The following is a 15,210-nucleotide window of genomic DNA, read 5'->3' on the forward strand; positions in this document are numbered from 1 at the left end:
GGCAAGTCTCACAGCTTGTGTGGTTTAAAGTGAAACAAGGACCTTCTGCAGCTAATAGCAGATAAACTAGATGTATACTTCAAATCTCTACAATTATATGACTTTTACTTGATTTTTATTTTTTTCATAGTCTGATTTTTGTCTCTGTTACCTTTGACAACAGATGACAGAAAAACCCACAAACAAACAAACAAACAAACAAAGAGCACAAAACCAAACCTGAAAAGCAAAAAGGGGCTATAATTTGTAGGGGTAATATATTTTGTATAGATAATCAATACTCTTGACATCTGTTCAGAATATTTTTACATGGTATCCTTTTGTCCATTTTATCATAGTCAATAATGTAAAAGCCTACTGTAGGTTTTTGCAAATGAGACAGAACTTATTGTTCTTTCTGAGAGCTGTCTTTTTGTCTAACATATATTATATAATTTTGTTTTAATTTTTAGTTCCAAAAGCAGATGGCACACTTGAAGTGACAACAGAAGATGTTATTTATTTTTATAAATATTTTAATTTAACTACATTTTCTGAGAAAGAAGAAGTAGATCATAATACTTACTACCTGCTGGAAATCCACATTAACAATTCTATAGCTGGAAGAAGAAATGCAGCTGAAGAATACCTAAATCACTCCTGTCTAGTGGCAATGATGGAAGCCCAAAATGACTGTATAAATATTTCGCTGCAACTGAAGTCTTACATGGAATGTAAGTTACAAAGGAGTCAGAAGGGAAATCAAGCCAGAAACAATATTAATCTTGCAAAAAATCTCCAGTAGGTAGTTCTATGCTTTCAGCAACCATTTGAAAGTATTTAAATATTTCACAAGAAAACAATGCAATTTTGATCATCCCTTAGTAAAAGACTGTCTTTAGGAGGCAACTGACAGTTTTTATAGTGATTTAAAGCAGGTTTATCTGTGACTTTTTATTTCCTAGAAACAACAGAGCAAAGTAAGTGTTTGTTGTTTTGTTTGTTTGTTTTGTTGTTGTTTTGTTTTGTTTTTGCTTAGCAGTGATAGACACACAAATTGCATGTATGAGAAAAGCCAGAATTACTTTTTTCCTCTCCTGTTCCTCATAATGGTATAACCCTGTTGTCTTGGTGGTAAATTAAATCATTCCTGTTAATTTTAGTGGCAGAAGAACCAGGATACAGGTTTGACTTCTCTTAATGTTGTACTGCAATATCCTTACTACAGTACTCTCAAAAGAGAAATCTTCAGGTGAAGTAGGCTTAGTTTTCCCAGAGGACAGCCTGTCAGCTTTTTACATTTCTCTTTGTCCTCTAAGAGTTTTTTGGCTGATTGCCTGACCATGGTCAGGGATTCCAGCCTGTCTGTGTGCAACATTTGCCATCTGGGAATTGCTGAATTGTTACATTCATTTAGTTTTGTACGGCAAATGCATTTTCTGCCATACCTTTCCTGGGAAACAATACCTGTTTTGCAGTTGGCTAAACCTATGTTAAATAAATCCAGGTGAAACTGTAGAGAGGGCAGCTTAGTTGTTTGTTTTTTGTGGGTTTTTTGTGTGTGTGTGTGTTTGTTTGTTTAAATAAGTAGGTCTAGCTATGAGAGGAGTAACCTGCCCTGCTAACTTGTGTCAGAAATATGAGCTAACCACCATTTGCTAATGGTGATTTACCTGGGAAGTAGTTATCCCAATTTAACGACACATCTTTGTTCTCTTTACTTCAAAACAAAGCTACAGAGGTGCTCAGGTCTTTGCCTAGGTAATGGTGATGGACAAGTCATTACAAGTCACTACAAGGCCCGGTAGAGTACTCTGTTTGAAAGGAGCCTAAATGACTGTATAGAAGATATTTTTAGTGCTGAATTAGGAGGGATGAGCTGTGCTTACCTCAAAGAGCCATGGGGTTCTTGGCAGTTACCTCATGACTCCTCAGTGGAGAAGATAAACAAGGGAAGTTGATGTAGGTCTAATTATATTATTTTAAGTCAAGGAAAGGAAAACAGTGGTTTGGCTATAGTCTGTAATTTGATTTTATATGACTCATAGTAATATAGTTGGGGTTTAAAATAGTTATTTGACAATACTAAGGTATGCATTAACATGCAGCTGCCAAAGAAGTTTGAAAGGTCTTTCAAACAACCAGGGAGGAAAGTTCCCCACATCCTTTCTCTGCGGTGTGTAGTCCTGGCTTGTACTTGTTACTTAACTAATTCCCTGCAGAATGCGGGTGCATTTCTGCAGCAGCTGTTGTCCGAAAGAGCAGCCTACATCCTACACTCAGTCCCATGCTGAGTCTCCCCCAAGGCAGCTTTGGTTAAAGACCTCCCCAGAGGTCACTTTTTGGTGAGAAAATGTCTATGCATGGAATCTTACCTTCTTCTGTACATGAAGATGGACCAGGAGGTTGAGGATGTCAGTACAGGCCACTGTTGGACAGTGGACCAATTCCTTCTGTGCTCCAACCAAACAAAGAGAGGATATATATTGCCCTTTTTCTACCTTAAATATAAATGTTGATCAGTGAAACATTTTCTTCCTAGCTGAGTTGCATGTAACACTTTATACAAATAGGGAAAGTTTTCATTCACTTAGCTATGTACAGTTATATGAGACATGGGGGGATAGATGCAGGTGAAAATGAAGCTAGATTTTAGGTAGGAAACTTAATTTCAAAGAACAAAGAAGGCTGAAAGTAAAAGGCATAATCTTCTATTTTGTTTAAAATTTTAATCTGAAGGGATAGGCATTGTCCAAAAACCTACCAATACAGAATGTTCTGCTTTCCTCTGCCAGTGATTTCCTGCTTCATTTTATCTCTTTTACATTTTATGGACAGATCCAATGTGTATGGTGAAGATCATTTGGCTCGCTATGATTGCAGTAGTTTTTGTGTTAACTATTTCAATCGTCATCTACAAAATAGTCCAAGAAAATGAACAAAACCGTAAGTAACAAAAAGTCGATCTGCATGAATTTAAAGCTCTATGCAATGAAAAGTGTATGAATTCACAATAACAAAGCTGTTGATTATTAATGTGGTTCAGACACCAATATTTTAATTATAATATTGTAAGAGCTTCTTACCGAGGGACTGAAATACTCGGATGATTGATATAAGACTATCACCTCTCACCTCTCCAAGCTTGTTGATGGTGAATGAAGTATGGGGGTTTTTGACAGATGCTTGGTGGCCTCTGATCCTGAGTGAGATGAACTTCTGATTTCAGACTGATTCCAGCAGATAAAACAATTACAGATGAACCTTTTTGAAAGTCTTAAGCAGAAATGCCAATGACCAATATAAGCAGATTGCAATACACTTTCCTTCCTGAAGTTGATTCACCTAGCTCATGGTCAAGAAAAATTACAGGATAGATAAGAAGAGATACACAGTCAGCTGTCTGCCCTAAAAACTGGTTATCTAAATTCAGCAGTGCTGTAATCCTAAGCTGAATTAAACCCAGATAATATTTCTTTTCTTTGCTGTTATTTCGGAAAAGAAAATTGTGCTGTGATTTCTGAATCAGCACTACTGACTACTCCAAATGGTTAAAACTTTGCTATGAAAGAACTTGTCCTTAGTGCAGAGGCTGAAACAATTGTTTCTGTGAAAAGCCTTCACCAGCCAAGACAGGCTCTCCTTATGCAATTCATTTGGGATACAAGCTGAAATCAGGATTTACAGTATTTCTTCTAGCCATATACAGTGAAGACAGCAAGAATAACAGTGTGGGAGTACCCTGAGCTTGAGACTTTTGAGCAAAGAAGATAAAGTCCTCTGAACAAAAACAATACAGAAAATTGACCGCTTGTCAGCTGCTGGTCATTGTTTTTCATCCCAAACCAGAGGCAGGTGGTACAGGGAGCACACTCCCTGTCACTGGTGTGAAAAGCATGTTACTTAACCTGCTACCTGAGATAATAGCTCTTAGATGCTTTTCACAGCCATTTCCTGAGACTTTCTTCCTGTCTCAGCCCCGGTGGGCAGAATACCTTCAGACAAGCAGCACTTAGTTGCTCTTGCCAGGCAGATTTCCATTCCCCTTGCAGTCCAGGGCTGCCAAATGGAGACCTTGGCTACAGGGGAAATGAAGAAATGATAAGCCACATCCATTCCCCTGATCATCCTTATTGTGTCCACAGGCACTTTTGTAATGAAAGAGCAACAGGAGTGTAGCTTTAATCATAACTGAACAGAAGGAAGAAGAGTGCCCCCACACAAAATGTTTCTGAGATTTTTTGTTTCATAATGTAAATATTTTCTGCACATATTTTTAATGAATAAGCAAAATAGTTGCTCAAAATGGCAAATCTGTGCCTCCTCTTCTCCCCCACAATGATTAGAGAAAATCCTGATGATATTATCTTGGTTAAAATACATGATCTTTTACTTATTGCTAGACCTGAACTCTGAAACCTATTTCATGTATACAAAAACCCCACAAAGTGCAAATTAGGTCTTTATAAGTGGGCTAGTAAATGCTCTAATTTAAAGGACTTTTATTTGTAATTTCAAAGCTACCTATAATGTCATGAATATGATTTTCTATGCTTTGAGTCATAACATCCCATTTTCAATGCAGAACTGTTAGTAGTGATGATTAATGATTTACTGCCTTTATCTTTAAACATCAGTTTACTATTAAATGCAGGTTTTCCAGAATTGTCATGGACACAAGCAGGGAGGAAAAGATGCCCTTTTGAGGCTTTTAAGTACTCATTGGCTTCTAGAATACATTTTCTGTTGATAGAGGAGTAGTGTTTTTATTACTTAAATTTACAATATATAACATTATAAATAACATCAATATGTTACTGACAAAAACAGAAGCACACAAAAATCAGATTGAAGGGTTGTGTTCCTTATCTATATATGTTACAATGCCACCTTTAATTGCAAGTCTACGTATGGCTTTTTCAGTGCTGCCCAAGGAACACAGCAGAAGGTTACTATATTCCTGAAACAGCTGCTAAGAGTTTTTACAGTCATGATTCAGTTAGCAGTTTTTATCTTTATTTTCTGAGCACTACCGGAAGCTGTTAAGAAATATGGAATTATTCATTTTCTCTTGAGACCTTCCAAGACATTCTGCTAGGCAGACTTTGAGAGTCTCTGAAACATTAATGAAGTTATTTCCATGAGTACATAAAATAAAATATCCAAATAAACTTGGTGGAGGTTACTACTGATCCGTGACAAAGGAGCTAAATTAGAAATCAGTCCTTTAGCCTTTTCCCTTCCACTCTTGTCTTCTGACCACTTCCAGAGCTTCCTCTGACATTAACTGTTGCAGTGCATGCTTAGGGCTTCAGCACATTAGATCTCCACTCACTAGTCCTAAGTTAATGAATTTATTAAAGAGGAAGTTTTCTAGTGTTCTCAGAATAAAAATATAAAAATCAATCCTGTTAATGTCGAATTGGAGCAAGCCCATCATTAGAAGCTGGCTGAGCCCTGAACCGCTGTCACTGTAGCACAGGGCTACCCACAGGAGATGCACAAACCACTGCATCAGCCCCACCAAGAGCACAGAATTAAGGGAGCAGCTGAAGGATGGAAAGACTGAGGAGTTTATGAACTAGATGCTGAGGAACAGGCAGAAGTGTTCAGCCCAGATATATCTTTCTCTCTCTGGGTGGTGTAGAGCTTGCCCTCAAACTGTGCTGACAAAGATGAGCACCCCACTCTTGCAAAGAATCTGTCAGCTTCCTAAGAGCCACAACACTCCATCCTTGTTATCCCACTGTCAGCAGTGTGAGTCTAAACCTGTACCAGAACACATACTTCTCTGATAACCTTCCAAAATTTGTTCAAAGTACATGGTGAAAGAGGCAAACCCAAATGGAATTTCCAAAGCATTTTGTTCAGGAAATATAAAACAAATGGCCCTAGGTTTTTCTCATCACTTTTTTTCAAAATATTCATGTTTTTTTCATGGAAGGTGTGTAATAGTTTAAGAATAAGATGTTCACCAACTTTTCATCTAATTAGTGCTGCATGTATGAATTTTGTTTAAAACAGATTACAAACGCAGAGTAGCAGCAGTTTCTGCTGTTCTAAGAAGAAAGAGCCCTAGACGTGCAAGAAGAGCTATGTCTGCTCCTGAAATTAATCCTTTTCCTGGTAGGTAATATAAAAGTAAAATGAAAACTTAACAAATCTTGAGGCATGAGAAGGTCAAGAAAGACCTTATAAGTCTTTCCTGTCAGAGGATGCTTCAGGTTTGTTTCAGAGTTACCTTGATCCTACACAAATTTGATCTGCCTTATGTTATGGAAACATTTTTATATCATAAATAAATCTGATGATGAAACTACAAGTAGACTTATGTGTATCATGTGGGAATGCTTCCCCCAGTCTTCCAAATGTGTTACATTAATGACTTTGGGCTTTTTACCTCCTTTTAATTTTTGATCATGCTGTGTGCACATTTGAGGTTTGGCAGCTGAGTGCTTTGTGTGTGTATGAAAAGTATACTGACATGCACACAAATGTATGTATGCTCTATGTGTTTATGACTCTTGACAAAATCTGCTACCAAAGGACAGAACGAATGACTTGGAGAATGAGTCTGCTGGCACTTTGCAGACTATTTCTAGGGAAAAAAATCTCACAAAGTACAATCCTCAAGTCTCAGAGAGGAATTAAAATGTAGTCTTCTGAGAGTGTAATATGTTTAGCACAGATAAATTAAATGGCAGAGCTAAACTCAAAGTTTTCATTCCAGAAATTATTATTTGGTAACAAATCTCTGTGTGAGGGGAAATTAGCATCCGTAGCTCTGAGAGTTACTGACATTGCTGGAAGAGTCACAGGCTTTAATAAATTCTATGGATTCCAGTTTCATGAAGCTCTATCTTTAAAAAGATTAAATCAGACATAAGAATTACAGCTCTGAATGGCAAACCAACCTCCCTCCAAAACAACTACAAAGTCAGCAAATGAAAAAAAATATTTTAAATTTGGCTAGGCTTGGGTACCTCCCAGTTTGTTTTGTCAGTTCTTCAGGAAAAAGAGAAGACTTGGTGTTTTCTCTCTACAACTCAGTAACTCATAGCATTTCAATTTTACACAGGAAAGAATGAATAGCTCCCTGTCTCTCTGAACTCTCCCAGGAGTACAATTTATGCCACTCACGTCTAAAGCACTGGCTACATCTAAGATGTATTTATGAGATCATTATTTTCATCCCGCAGGAAAGGAATTACCTTTCTGGCATCTTTTGTCTTGAGTAACTTCACTAATACAATACCTCTATTATCAGCATGTTCACAATGGCATTCTTAGTGTTGTATATCCAAAGGCATTTTTAATGATGGAGTTTTATGGAAATTCAAACCTAGATTTTTACCAGATTTTACTGAAGAGAATAGGAAGCCCATATTGGTCTGGCATTCTGACTTCTGTGTTCCTCCCACTCCAATCTAACCATTTAAACCAGAAAGATGTTTAGTTGTATGAACTGCTATAATAGGTTTTATTTTAATATGAAATGTCCTGATTTCACCCACCATCATTCCAGTCAGTCCAGTCAATTTCCCAATTTGTACCAATATAATTTAAAGTGGAATCAAGACCACATGAAAAGAGTTTATTTTTTCCGCGGTTGCTAAGTTTAAGATTTGCTACTGTGATAATGGATTATAACTAGCCAGAGATGACTTACTCGACAGTCCTTGATAGTATTTTCACTATCATTGATGCATAGCTCGAAATCTTGAAACAATACATAGAGGTCCACGGAAGACAATACAACCACCCTGGAAACATTGTAATGAGAATAAGTAACTATATATCTGAGAAGATGTGACAGTATCTCATAGAGATGAAAAGATGTATAGGTACTTCTAAAAGGTTGTTCCAAGTTCAGAAAGGATAAGGACAGAAAATGAAGGAAACCTCTGCTTTGAGAATGAGAATTATTTCCTAGGTAGGCTCAGGAAATTACTGTCTTAATATCACTGTGGTCCTACAAAAAGATAATTCACAGCATGGATGCCAGCTTTGTGAAACCGTTAGTGGTTCTTTGTCCATGAATCATTACCATTAAGTCCAGTGGCTAGAGGAAAGGAGGAAAAATGTACAGTATGTTCTCTAGGGTAGGATGAAAATTGCAGCTTTCCAAATTCGTGGCACTACAAAGGATTAAGCATATATAGTGAAGATAAGGCAGCGTTAAGCACTCTGGTCATAAATGTTGATTAAACATTGCCTGTGCTGTTAAGGCAAAAAAGTATTCACTAGAGCATGGGCTGTACAGAGTGTGTTTTCTAGACTTTGGATCTGTTCCTGCCATTGCATTTCTGTAAAACAGTCCCTTGAATGGTATGAATGGACAAAACACAGTTGCCCTTAAATGTAGCCACAAGAGAAGGGAAAGAGCACAGAGTGCTTTTTCTTCAGGGCAAGAAGTGCATATTCTTTAGGTGGCTGATCTGTATTTCCAGACAGAGAGCATTTTTGTGTCAAATAGGACTTGATAGTAGTAGCACATGGAAAATAATCCACAGAAGAAAAGTCAATTCCTTGCTTTGTGTTCATGACAGAGAATATTAGGGATCTTGCCACAGAAGAGACTTTTATTGCAACAATTTCTTTGAGGAGCTTTCTCAGATTGAAGAGGCAGTAGAAGAGGGTTTGGAATAACTTAATAAATTAATAATAGCAATTAGAAGGACTAGATAGTATTCCCCATAGTGTTTTAAAATAACTTGGGTAGAAACTGCTAAACTGTCACGCACAGTTTACTGCTTAAATCAGCCTCAGTTCCAGAGGAAGAGGAGGCAGCTACACTTACCCTGCTCTCACACCTTGCCCTTAGCCCACTTGCCCAAAACCACTTTAGTACCTTTCCCCTACTAGCAGCTGATGCAGTACAGCTATTCTCATATGGCTGTATCCTAAAAAAAAAAGCCTGGGGACACAGCACAGAATTACTTGTTGGGAGCATGCCATTGTGTGTGAATTGTACACTACATTATTTAAAAAACAAAACAAAACAAAAAAGGCACAGGAAACAAAATGCATAAAACAGGGTGTTTAGTACCTAGACTGGGCCTGCCTAGCAGGGTCTTTTCATACTGGAAGTTTCATTAATATAGTCATATGGATTAGACTTATGTTTGAATCTATATTACTAGAAGTTTACCACAATAAATTCCCATTTAGACCTTCCTTTCCTAGTGCAAGAATGACATTCCTTGTTAATTTTTATCCTATTTTGAAAGCAGCATACGTTCTTTTGCAAAAAAAGGCCTGTTCTGTGTGGGCAACCTCAGTTCAAACATAATACTTCGTTTTTCATTGCTCAAATGCTATCCTCCTCTCATTTTCAGAGATACTCCATTGGCTCACAGAGTCACCCTTTGGTTTGTTACATTTAAGATAAAAATACAGGATTCCTCCACTGACTTCTGTGGCTCACAATAATGCAAAGTTATTTTTGATGGATGGTAATTTTGTAACTCATCCTGAAAGAAGAACATTGCAGGATCACAGTGACAACCAGGACTCAGAGAATAAAACCTCAGGGTTTCTGGCCTGCAGTTGTTTTCTGGACTGTTTAGACTTCATGGCATCCATAGCATTTGATAAAAGTGAACTCGACAGCTGTAATTTGTCCATAAAAACCAACAATACAAATTTCCCTCAGTAATTTGAATTCCTGTATTGTTTTCTGTGCTATTCTGTTAAAATAATAGTTCCTTTCCTACAAGATTAGAGGAAATAGGCAAAATTCTGCCATCTATCTGATGTGTTGCTACACCTGCAGGTTATTTGACAGGTTGGAAATAGAAGCAACCGCTGGCTCAGTAGTGTCAGGGCTCAGGTCCCAGTGAATTCAGATTCACTCCTCCTTGTATTCTGCCATACATTTACTTTTTAGCGAAGAGCACAGGCAGGATACATCTTCTACAGCATCAAATAGATGCAAAGCCTATAAAAGGGGGAATTAATTTAATCTTGGCTAAGTGAAGCATCACCTGCTTGATTTTAATCCTTCTCAGTTCTTGACATAGCTGAATTGTTGTGTCTTCCTCTGTGACTTAAATGAGTAATGTCGGGAAAAACAACGCTTGTCACAGTATTCGATATTTAACACAGACAATGTTTCTAAGACATGACATTTCTGGAGAAAAATGTGAAGCCTAATTACCACTTGGGATATTTTTTTTTTTAAATCTTTCAGATAGGAGGATAAAATCTATACGATGCAGGTAATTTTAGGGAGCTTTTTATAGCCGCTGTATGCTTTCAGTGGAGCACTGATGCACAAGGGGCCATTTCTCTGCTTGGGTTGTGTGCACATAAAACAGCATTACACACAGGCTTGAAAGGGATGCTCAGCCCACATTCCCATGCTCTGCAGGTCCATCCTGAGGGTGAAACAAGATCCATTGCTATTTTTAAAACTACTCCAGTTTTATTTTAACTTTGCTTTTCATAGTCAGTTGCTTAATTGCCAAGACTGAAACTCCATTTTTAAACTGAATTTGTAAAGAGAGAAGCCCACATGATATATTGAGTGGAGAAGGGGTGTAAGTACATGTAAGCGACACGGTTCATCCTCTTGTTATGAACTCGGTAGAAAACCCATTTGTAGGTTTACAGAAGTTACAGATGTTTGGGGACAGGATGGACCTGGAGTTAAGATGTTATTTGTATTCGATGATAGTACTTTGTAAAATGCATTACATCAACAACTCTGACTTCATTAGCCTGACTATGCTATTTCTGTGTTTCTTTATCTGTATCCCAGTAAGATATCATATCAGTATCTGTGTTGCCAGTGTGCTAAAGGGATCACCACACCCTTCCTGCCTCTCAGGTGCATGCTGTCATCTTTGTTAACAGCTGGATGATGCCCAGCAGCTCTCCCTGTGTGTATGACAACTTACCTGAGGCCATGTCATGTCTTCCTTGGTGGCAATCTGGACTGTCCATCTGTGAAAATAAACCAGAAAGTTCACACCCTAAATTTCAGTTGTTTCTGCTTAACTGGCCAACTGTAGCCTTTTGTATTTTGAGAGGATCTTAGTTAATGCCAACTTTGCATGCTTTCGTATTTTCACTACTAGTAATTTTTCCAAGAGCACTTAGTTGCCTACCTTTGAGCTGCTTCCTGAGGAGACTTGGGATCAGCATGTTGTAGTCCCACTAGTATCACATGGAAGTTAAACGCAAAACATGGTTAGTACTTTCAGGAGTTCCTGACATGTATTTGCATTTCTAGGCACCGAAATCCCACTAACAAACTGGCTGTCCACCTCTGCCTTCTGTTCAGATAGGGCTCAAATGTTTTCTAGCTTGCAGATTCAGTGTTTAACACTCTGCAAATGTATTTGCTGTTTAATAATATGGATAAAAATGATTTTATTTTTCAGTAGTAAAAACCAGCAAACAACAGATTCCGCTTACTGCACAGACCACAAAGATATTGCCCATAATTCCTGAACAAGACCATTGTCATGTGGGTGCATCAGCTGTAGAAGGTAAGTAAATACCTTACAACTCAAATTATTCTGTTTTGCCTCGTATTTTTAGAATTAATAGTATGCAATATCTGCTCAAAATAAATTATGACTTCTTCTAGCCAAATATGTGAGATTACAAACTGGAAAATCTGTTTGGTGAGAGTTAGGTGGCAGGGAAACAAAATCAAATTTCCTTCTGCTACCAAGAGTCATCTATAAACTGTTAGCATTTTAAAACCTGCATGTCCCTGAAGTCCCCAGCACAAATTCTGACACTAGTTTTCTGGTGTAGGATATTGTGCCCTGGACAACAGCATTGTGCTGATGTTTCTGACAAATGCAGAGGAAAGAAGAAATTTGCAAATGATGTCTGAAAAGAATCATGTCTATGAAATAAATAGTTTGCTGATCAAATTCCCCAAACAAAAGAAATTGATCACTTTGTCATTATTACGTATGTCAGAAGAAGTGACAAGAAGTTGGTTTCAGCTTGGAACTCAAACTAGTGTCCCACTTCTAAATTTCTCTAGCCATTGTGTTCCAGTAAATTATTTCAAGAAGTCCAGATGTAAGGAAACAAGTCTGAAAAGAAATGTGCAGCAAGCTATACCTCTTCCTGGCAATTCTCGTAATGCCTAGAAATGGAACAGATGCTACTTGAATAAGCAATGCAGACTAATATATCACTTGCATAGACAAGGTTATGGCCACTTGCACAGATTGCATTACTGCTTATGGCAATTCCTTTAGGTTAAAAAGCTTAAGAAAGTCCTTCTTTACATCTATTTTAATTGGATGGAGTTTTATTGAAAACTCAATATGATGTCCTGCTATCTTTTTAATGTGTTAAAAAAAATTGATGTACTGAAGAGAAGGTTTATTTTTGTGCTTCATGTGGAACCATAAACAATGAAGTTGCATGTTGAGAGCAGGGCTAAAGAAATTTCGAACAGCATTGCTGACAGAAGATGAGGTACTGCCTTAATAAATTAATAGTTGAGCTGGATTGTTGTTCGGCTTTTGAGAGAGACTAGCTGGGCTACAGGACAGTGTATTACAGTAATTCAAAATACTCACCACTTTTTAAGTGATTTTCATCTATAGATCTTAGGAGGACTTACAAAGACAGAAAGTTGTCATTATTACTATTCTATAATGAGGATATCAGTTGGCAGAGAAAGATAACATGACTTGGGATGTCCATGACGTAAGTGAGAGCAGTTCTGAGACCATGTGAGTTCAGCTGTTTGCCCTTTGGACATCACAAGCCTTGGCTGAGTGAGCAGGCCCCTTCCTAGAGCCCCATCAGCCTCTGCACGGCAGCTTCTTCCCTTCTCCAGGGACTCCTCCCAACCACCTCAGTATAAGGCCATTTCTTTTTCTGCTATCTGCCAACATTCTCTCAGGCAAATCTTCATCTTCCCATATCCCTGTCTGTCATGTACCTGCCCACCTTTATTGTTCCCTGAGAGAGTATTTACTCTTGGGTTAAAAACAAGACATTTCTAAGATTGTAATAAGATGTGTTACTAAGGAGCTGCTCACCACTATTCAGAATTATGGCTGATAAGTGGAATGCTTTGTCCTTCCAAGATGTTGGGTTCACCAAAACTCATCTTTTAGAAGCAGGAAAGACAATGTCATGGCCCATTCCCGTGCAAATTTAACTTTTGTGTTCCTAGAGATGGGAGATTGGGATTGGGATTGACCTGCTAGCACTCCTTTTGCTTTCATTATCATAAGTGTTGTGTATCAAAGGATAGAAAGAAGAGATGGAACAACTTTGCAGATCTTTGATTGCTCTGTGAGGCAACATATGAGATCCAGAACACTTTGGGATTAAGTTATCCCTTTCCTTAGTCTCTGGGTCAGTGACTGAAAGAGAAAGGTTAGGTATTTTGAGAAACCCCAGGTACCTTGCTCCAGTGCTGCGCTGTACAGAAGCAGCTTGTTTTCTTGGTCATAACGCAGTCTTCCCATCAGAAGGATTGCTGGCAGTGAGCTGAAAGCTGGAGGTGATACGTGGTATCAATGCAGAATACAGGAAATCGCAATGTTACGTGACAGCGAGTGGAAAGGTTATTAAAGGGTGTGGCTAGAGAGACAAGAACTTAGATCTAGATCTTGAGTTTCATCACATTAGGTTTTGAATAACATTTCTCAAAGGAATACCGTCTCAAAGCTAAATACTCTGTGAAAATAATAAATACACTTTCTGGTTTAGTTTTGCTTCACTTATTGCAAGAAGCACTTCCCTCTTCATCTGATAAGGTCTGATTCAACCTGTAACTACTTGTGTTTGTGGGTGGCTTGATGGCTAACGGTGCGGCAGTTACAGGAAATGTTGCTAGCTAAAGTCCTTTTGGTTACTGAGGCTGTGGAAGGAGATTGTGGTCTGCTTTTCTGATGAGTGCTAGGGCTGTCCATGTGAAGTCTCTAGAATGCTACTAAAAACTCCTTTACTCAACAGGGAGGAGGTGGCTGCATTACAAGTGCTGCACATGAAGACAGGAGAGCATTCACTTAAAAACAAACAAACAAACAAACAAACAAATAAATGATAAATGAGACCCAGACATACATCTTGGTGTTTTTCAGGCTCAGTACACATGTCTCAATGAGGGAATCCTGTCTCAAGGAGTGAGTTCTGTCTGTGTTTGTCCTGCCCTTGTGTCAGTCTGCCATTCCCCAGTGGTAGGGCCACCTGGAGTCTGGGCAGACTGGCTGTGCTGGTCTCACTGGCCTCTTCTACACCCAAGCTGCAGGTCAGCCTTACAGTGATCATGGCAGAATAAAAAACAGATGTGTACAGCATGAAGAGTAATTGGGAGCCCTCTCCTGCGGTGCTTTTGTCCTCAGTGCTGTATTCTGTGAAGCTAAAGGAGCGTTAATGGATTTATTGAATGACGAGGGACAGAATAGTGTTCTCTCTTATGTGGGGAAATTAGAGACAGACACAGACCTGACACAGTGTCTTAAAGCTAACTGTTGTGGACTTTTTTTTTGGGTTTTCTTTTTTGGTAAAACGTGTCCAGTGTCATGCTCTGAGCTGTTGTTAGATCAAATTCATACAAATTGCTTACTACTACCCCAAACACTCTATTTACTGCATCAGTCTCTTTGGCAGTCAATGCCCCAAGGACAAGATGACACAATCTTAGTGTCCTGCCTCCCATTAGTTCTCTGAATAAAATCAGTGCATGTGTCAAAGGCTGCATAAAAGCTAATCAAAGTTCCACAACACCAATTGCCAGCAGTTTTAGTGTTCTGCCTTTCGCCATCAGTACTACCATCTTTCTTTGTAAAGAACTTTGAGATCCTTGAAGACCTAAGGTGCTTTATGTCACTGTATTTACTTCTGAGTTATGGCGTAGCTGTACAGTTACATAAGACATGTTGGTCTGTCAGTGAATATAGAATCTAAGGGACATAAGGTAGATGACAGGTAACTGACAGGGATGACAAACAGGGGAAGTGTGTGTTTGGCTAAAAAGGCGAAAACCTCTTTCACAGAATTTGTAAAAGTTGATGGATTCCTTTCCTCCCTTACAATCTAAAAGCAAGTGGACATGAAACCTCCCATGTGGGGTGGCTGGCACAAGAGATCTACAAGAAATTGATTGCTATCCAGCTATATTCACAGTATCATTGCTGTTGTTTTCTAAGGATACCTTCCTCTAGCAATTTAGAAATTCAGTTGTGCAGATTCCAGTCCAATACCAGGAAAATTCAATGCAGGTCCACCTAGGGTATT

The 15,210-nt window shown here is 38.4% G+C and overlaps 1 protein-coding gene across 5 annotated transcripts in view; it reads left to right on the forward strand.

Annotated features, from left to right (window-relative positions):
- The window catches only part of TMEM156 (transmembrane protein 156), a 51,510-nt gene that overhangs the window by 8,251 nt on the left and 28,049 nt on the right, over positions 1–15,210 (forward strand). For all 5 annotated transcript variants that reach the window (XM_082050244.1, XM_082050247.1, XM_082050248.1 and 2 more), the window contains exons 3-6: positions 453–713; positions 2,818–2,925; positions 6,004–6,105; positions 11,367–11,474. In XM_082050244.1, coding sequence (XP_081906370.1) covers positions 453–713; positions 2,818–2,925; positions 6,004–6,105; positions 11,367–11,474 — 579 coding nt within the window. The remainder of the gene's footprint in view (positions 1–452; positions 714–2,817; positions 2,926–6,003; positions 6,106–11,366; positions 11,475–15,210) is intronic.

This window comes from Streptopelia decaocto (assembly GCF_964273445.1).
Source record: "Streptopelia decaocto genome assembly, chromosome: 4".
Classification (NCBI taxonomy): Eukaryota; Metazoa; Chordata; class Aves; order Columbiformes; family Columbidae; genus Streptopelia; species Streptopelia decaocto.